Below are 6,650 nucleotides of genomic sequence, written 5' to 3'. Positions count from 1 at the left end.
ACTGTTTCTATTATTTGAGACCTAGTCGAACAACCCCGTTAATGTTATGCTTATCTCGCACAGCAGAATATTCTAGAGATGGAAATGAGAATAGGACAATAGCTCAGAACAAATCATCAAAAAATCAGCAAATTACTTTCAGCGATAGTGAGGTGAAAATATATTGCTGCATATAAAATCATTCAATACAATAATACAGGAGGCTGGGTTCTCTGTTTGTTGACAACTCAAAACATGAAAAACTGTGTGAACATCGACTGACATTGTGATTTCTGTGCAAAGTTCTGTTGTGGTCTATCTTTAAGCTATGCACGGTGTTAAAGTATAAGCTATGCACGGTGATTTAAGTATCAGTTAAGTTTATTAAAAACCAATAATATTGATACCCTATGCTGCGCTTTGCATCTTCTGCTACCGACTGGATAGATTCAGATTGAACTCTTAGCTCCCATCGATCCAGCCTCAACTCCACTTATGAAAAATCATACAGTACACTACAAAAGATCGATCTACGGGCAACATGTTGCTTCGTTTGCTTCGAAACAAACAAACAGACCATTTTGAAAGTGACATTGTTTCTTAAAATAATTTGTTTGGGAACTCATCGAATGGGTGTCCCTGAAATGTGAAGTTCCTATTCTTTGCCTAGTCTTAAACCGTTTCCTGATGGGTGTTCAGAATATGATTTTCACAGAGAATGAAAATTCATAAACTTGAGGTTAGTAAATTGTTTCAGCTAAATCTTTTTATAAACAATCCAAGCACCTTGTCAGCTAATTCTAACCGCCATTAATTATGATAGAAATATCAGCATTGATGATAGAAACTTACCTGAAAAGTGTGAATCATTTCTAAGTTCCGAGGATCATATGATAAAGTCCTTTCAGAATGTTGCTGTATTATTATTATCAGCAAGGTATTTGTGGTTCCCAGAAGCAATAAAAATTTCCCACACTTGCGCATACTATTTGCGTGAAAAACGTAGCCTCGAAGAAAAGTGTTTCAAAGACCAGACTTTGTTCAGTGATTCAGTCCAGGAGGTTAAGGCGGGCGCCATGTTGTACTGTTGCACTGCAACCGGATAGGGACTCACAGACGGACTGGCTCCCCGACCCACCAGAGCCGAGTGGGCTGAGTGAGCGACTGATCCCTGTATCCGAGCGAATCCCATCGGAGCACAAATTGGTCTGTAAGGGCTGAAATAGCTGAAATGCTGTATACTGGGCGCCCCATAAACCCGGACTTGGTATCCCCAGAAGCGCCACTGCATTAATGCGCTTCAATGCGCATTGAAATGCACATTAAAGGTCACACATTGTTGACGCATTAAATGCGCGTAATGCGCACTAAATGCGTATTAAATGCTGTAATGCGCAGTTAATGCGTCACCAAGGTGTGACCTTTAATGTGCATTTCAATGCGCATTGAGCGCATTTAATGCGGTTGGCGCTACTGGGGATGCTTATGCTGTACCGCGCATTCACGCGTGTGGGCGGGTTGCCTATTCAACAGGCGCCATAAGGCGCCAAGGTGAGCGACGGTAGGCAAGCCCACCCGCACGTCTGCATGCGGTACAGTAAAAAGCAAATTGAAGTACAGGGTCTTTGGAACAACTTGTATAGCTGTCCATAAGATCCAGTGTGTAATCCGCCCTGATTCGTGTTCAAAATAAAATCACGTGGCTCATAATTGTTTTGTTCGAATCGGACCAACCCCGGACCAACTAGCCCCTTGGAAATCCCATCCCTCATTTGGAAATAGGCTAGTTTCGACCTCTAGGGTTGAAGTCATTGCGCGCCTGCACGCCTGAAAATTTCAGGGATGGTTTCTTTTTTCTTCCGTTTCAACATGCATACTGAGAAAACCGGTGTCAACATTTTCACTTTCCTTCCGAAGGGGTGGGCCACAGGATGCCGGTCGAGCAGCGTGGGTCGCGGCGACCTAAGAATGCGGAATGGGGGTGGCCACCGCTTCGCAAGGGGTTCAAGATGTTGACACCGGTTTGCTCAGCATGAACTTGCAACGGGAAATAAAGGAACCTTTCTGAGAGAAGCTAGAAATTGATACAGAGAGACAGTTATCGTAAAGTCAATCTAAAGGGACCTTTTGGCATCAAAACGTGAGTTGCTGTACTTGCGTGCTAGTGTTTCAAACAAACCGTGTCATGCCCCATTGCATTTCGGCAGGTGTCGCCGTGAGCCGCTCAATGTTTGGAGTAAGTACGTAGGCTGCGGCTGGTCGGAGCCAACAGAGCACTCTTTGAGGTGATATGGAGGTCCTCAGCGCGCCCCCAGAGGGCGGGCGCCCGCCCTCCCCCAAGCCGGCGGACGACACGGCGGAGGAAGACGCCAAGCTGAACGTCGTCATGCCGCCCGAGACCCTGGCGGCCGAGCAGGTGTACTCGTACTTCACGATCCTGAGCATGGACGGGCGCAGCCGGGGCCGGCTCGGGCAGCCCGAGGGGCGGCCCTTGTCCAGGAAGCTCCACCCGTGCGCCGACTGCGGCAGGCGCTTCGTCACGAGCAGCAACCTGAGCCGGCACCGGCGCATGCACCGCCTGGCCGCGGAGGGCGGCGGCGAGCGCTGCTCCCTGTGCGGCAAGCTGTACCTGAGCGCGTCCGCGCTGCAGATGCACATGCTCACGCACCGGCCGCGGCACGCCTGCGGCGTGTGCGGCAGGCTCTTCTCGCGGCTGTGGAGCGTCAAGTGCCACTTGCGCTCGCACACCAACGAGAGGTCCTACGTGTGCGCGCACTGCGGCAAGAAGTTCGCCGACCGCGCCAACCTGCGCGCGCACCTGCAGACTCACATGCGCAAGATGGGCGTCCCGCGGCACGGCCCCGCGTCCGCCCTGCTCGCCCCCTGCCCGATCTGCCAGAGGACGTTCTCGCTCAGGGTCTACCTCACCAAGCACCTCCTGTACTGTCTCCAGGAGCAGATCGACGTCGACGAGGACGAGTGTGGCAGCGCTGCGGGTGTACTTGACTTTGCGGGCGAGGTTAACGTAGCCGACCTTCTGGACAAAGTGACTGTAGCGGACATTGCGGACGAAGAAAATGTAGTGGATATTGTGGACAAAGGGAACGTAGTGGGCCTTGCGGATGAAGTAAACGCAGTGGATCTTGTGGACAAAGGGAACGTAGTGGACCTTGCGGATGAAGTAAACGTAGTGGACGTAGTAGACAAAGTGCATGTGGTGGACCTTGCCGACGAAGTAAACGTAGTGGACCTTGAGGATGAGGACGATGTAAACGTAGTGGACTAAATGGACTTAGAATCAGCATCTAAGGTCAACTGTTTTCGTCAGGATGGCGAAAAAATGTATTTGAGCGAACGAATAAATTTTTAAAGATTTCGTTGAGCTGGAGTAAAGATGCTTTCTTCCAACGAAAATTTCGTTAAATGCCTCAGCTTTAATTTTGTCTCTAGATATAAATAGTCTCCTGATGAGTGTGCAGAAACCACACACTCAAAGCGTTTCTCAAACATGTGTAAATTGTTTTAAAAAATTGATTCTGGTTCGAATTTCTTAAAATTTAGTTATGGTTCATATGCCGATGGGATTCCTTTTGTCATTAAACATAGGAGTAAATTAACTTCTTCGGTTTCTCATAATGCACCAAGCAGCAGCTGGGTAATGCATGCTCAAAATTTAATCCATCTGAACTGAAAGTCCACCGTAAACCACTCATAATTGTGCGGGTAAAAAAACAACCTACAGCGATATTGCCCGATTATCACACGTGGTTTTTGCCCATCCCTCCCGCACGCATTCCCAGAAAGTCTTTGAGAAAGTCTCTTCTGTTCGGCGCATTCGGCTCCCTGTCTCGTCAGAGCGCTCTGGCGCGCTCTGGCCCATATCACAGCGCTAAGGGGCCTACTTTTCCTTGTTTTGTTGCTAAGGACGGACGGCAGGACGCGGGGTTCTGCACGGACAAATATCATTAATCACCCCCCACCCCCTACCCCCGCGCAACTGTCTGTCTATCCCATCTCGACTTGCCGCCTCTCTTCCTCCCCAACAAACACCCTCGATCTCTCTATTTCGCTCTCCTCTTCCCCCTCGAAATTTCTAAAACTTGCCCTCAATGTTTTGAACCACACCAGTAAGTATTTAGCCAAAACGATTTAGCGGGAACGCAAGAGGGGGGTGGGGGTGGGGAGGTCACTACTTGCACCCTGAATGTAGGCAGAAAGCATGTCTTTTGGATCCGCTTGCCAAAAAATTGCCGAAGATTATCGTAGATTGCCAGGGTGAGTGTGCACCAGATTGCCGGAGTTGTGGCCCCCTCGCGCAACTATCATGTTTCCTCAAAAGTCGCGTGATTCCCCCCCCCCCTCATGTTTGTTATCGACGATTCCGTTTCCGGGCCGATTAGAGCTGTGACCGCGACGGATGTGTCATCCTAGGGCTGTATCACCTTAAGAGAAATAACACATAACAGATCCATTTCAGGAAGGTAATTTATGCTGTTTGATCATGGTTTATTCGACTAAAGTAGCATTCATTGCAAAATATGTGCATTGAAATATTTTTGAAACGACAGAGAGCAAGAGAAACCTGAATAAGATAGATCTCTCATCTGTTATTTGTTATCTGTTATCTGTTATTTCTCTTAAGGTGATACAGCCTATATTGGAAAGCCTTGTGTGAAGTCCCTCATCCACACAAGGTTGGAGTCATTTTTTATTTTTTGCTCGAATAGAGCGATGAAATCATGCGTCGCTCTATCAGTGCAATGTTCATGCAAATCACTCAAAATGATTGATGTTCGCAATTGAAAATGTCGCCAAAACGACGCTTAACGAGTTACTATTATAAATGTCTCTCTGCCAGGAGTCACTAAATTGGATTCAAAAAGTTGCTCTGTCCCAAGAGTGTCACTCCCTCGCCTTTCAGCACACTTGTACAAAGCTGTGACTGTTCCCTGATACGTTTCGCAAATTTGTGTGAGTGGAAATTCACACGCCTATACAGTGCGTGTACTGAAAACGCAAGTGTGTGAATGGCGCACACTTGAATGTGTGTGAATGCCTATTCGTACACCCAAGCAAGTGAAGGTGTGAGTTTTCCTTTGGAATTCGCAGACTTGTGCCTCTGTGTGTAAGTACGAATCGCGTCCAAACTCCCACAAGTGTGCGACATTCACACACTAGCGTTTCCGGTGTGTGTGACGCGCTATTGAAGTTAATCGAATTCTTATTCATTTTCTTAGGTGAGCAAATGACGAGGCAAATGAGCATATATTTGCAAGAAGTGTCAATCAGTGTGAACTGTCATACGCTCACGTTTGACAGTGTAAATACGTTGTCGTGTGAATTTATTTGTTCACCTGCAGGTGTGCAGCATTATTATATACACACTTGCTACAGTGTATCTGTCTGCGCGTCACCTACTAAAATGGCTCACGGAATCACAAACCAGAAACCAGCCAATTTAACCCCGCTCATTTGAAGGTGGACCATTTGAGCCCCCCCCCCACCCCCCTCCTTTCCTGTAAAAGTTTACTCCTTTGTCTGGAGAGCCGATTGCCGCACCCTCTATTGGATGACTGAGGCCCAGACCTACTCCCCGACTACGGGAGCTCGCCGTCCGCTCGCGGCGATACTCCTGCCTCAGAGGGCCCGGCGCGTGGTGTATATCCAGCCACTCGCCCGCTCCAGCGACCCCCCGATCAGCCATCCTCGTCATGTGTAATGTAAAGTACGACAGTTTCAAAAAAAAACAAAAACAGGATCGTCCAGCCGGAATTCTGTTTAGACCCTATCATTTCTGATTCCTCTCTGCAATGAAATCTAGCCGCTGTACTACGCTGTACGCTGTACAGTACCTAGATTTCCCAATTTCATCTTTGATTATTTAGCGGAAACTTTCATTTTCTATGAAATTTAACTCACTATATCTCCGCTGACTGGTCTAATCCTTTTGCTACTTACTTGTAGTGACTTTGAAGAACACCTATCTCAACTGTCTGACGCCAGCGCTCACGAGAAAATAGTAAATTATTGCTCAACTCGAGAGTTGCTTAGCAGGTGTAATAAGGGAAAATGATGAGACTTCATCGGAGAACTTGTCTGAGATCCTTTTTTTTGTTTTTATTATTATACAGTGACAGAGAACACAGGCAGCACAGAGTACTTACGAGGGAGGTACCCAGGGGGAACATGTTTGTCAAAAATGATGTCAAAATGACTTCATTTTGCTCAACTGTGTTCCACCTGGGTAGACGGTCAGCCCCGTTCAAGCAAATGTTGCCTATTATCGGCTCGGGGCCGTAAGGTAAGTGACGATAGGCAAACCCGCGCGCACGCCTGCGTGCGGGCTCATCCGCTCCAACGGGACTTGACAGCCAGCCTGTACAACTACGCGACGATTCCCACGATGGAATGTATACCCCACACAAACCTCTCTAGAACCGAATTTGTCCCCTCAATTCAAACAAATTCGGATCTACAGGGTAGATGTAGAGCATGAGAACAAAATTGGAAGACCCCGCTGAAGACAGCGACCAGAGCGATGGCAGCCTGCAACAGAACAAAAAAGAAAAGATCTGAAGACAATGAAAATATTAAGTTGCAACATTTTACTCAGCTTAAGTTTCAAGACACCCCAAACCGGCACCGTCAGTGTAGACTTTGTTAAATGCCCC

At 47.6% G+C, this 6,650-nt stretch overlaps 1 protein-coding gene and 1 long non-coding RNA gene across 2 annotated transcripts in view; one reads left to right on the top strand and one right to left on the bottom strand.

Annotated features, from left to right (window-relative positions):
- Positions 1–504: 504 nt before the first annotated feature.
- LOC113217045 (transcriptional repressor scratch 2-like) lies at positions 505–3,361 on the top strand. Its single transcript, XM_026436890.2, has 2 exons — positions 505–718; positions 2,187–3,361. The coding sequence occupies exon 2, from the start codon at positions 2,270–2,272 to the stop codon at positions 3,263–3,265; it is 996 nt and encodes a 331-aa protein (XP_026292675.1). The 5' UTR covers positions 505–718; positions 2,187–2,269; the 3' UTR covers positions 3,266–3,361.
- A 2,710-nt stretch (positions 3,362–6,071) lies between these two features.
- LOC127752392 (uncharacterized) overlaps positions 6,072–6,650 on the bottom strand; it is a 10,946-nt gene continuing 10,367 nt past the window's right edge. The window contains exon 2 of the long non-coding RNA XR_008012352.1: positions 6,072–6,525. This is a non-coding gene — a long non-coding RNA (uncharacterized LOC127752392). The remainder of the gene's footprint in view (positions 6,526–6,650) is intronic.

The sequence above is a fragment of the Frankliniella occidentalis genome, unplaced genomic scaffold (assembly GCF_000697945.3).
Source record: "Frankliniella occidentalis isolate FOCC.00 unplaced genomic scaffold, Focc_3.1 Scaffold11, whole genome shotgun sequence".
NCBI classification, from domain to species: Eukaryota; Metazoa; Arthropoda; class Insecta; order Thysanoptera; family Thripidae; genus Frankliniella; species Frankliniella occidentalis.
Note: the sequence above shows the minus strand (reverse complement) of the source record. Positions and strands in the feature narration are given on the sequence as shown.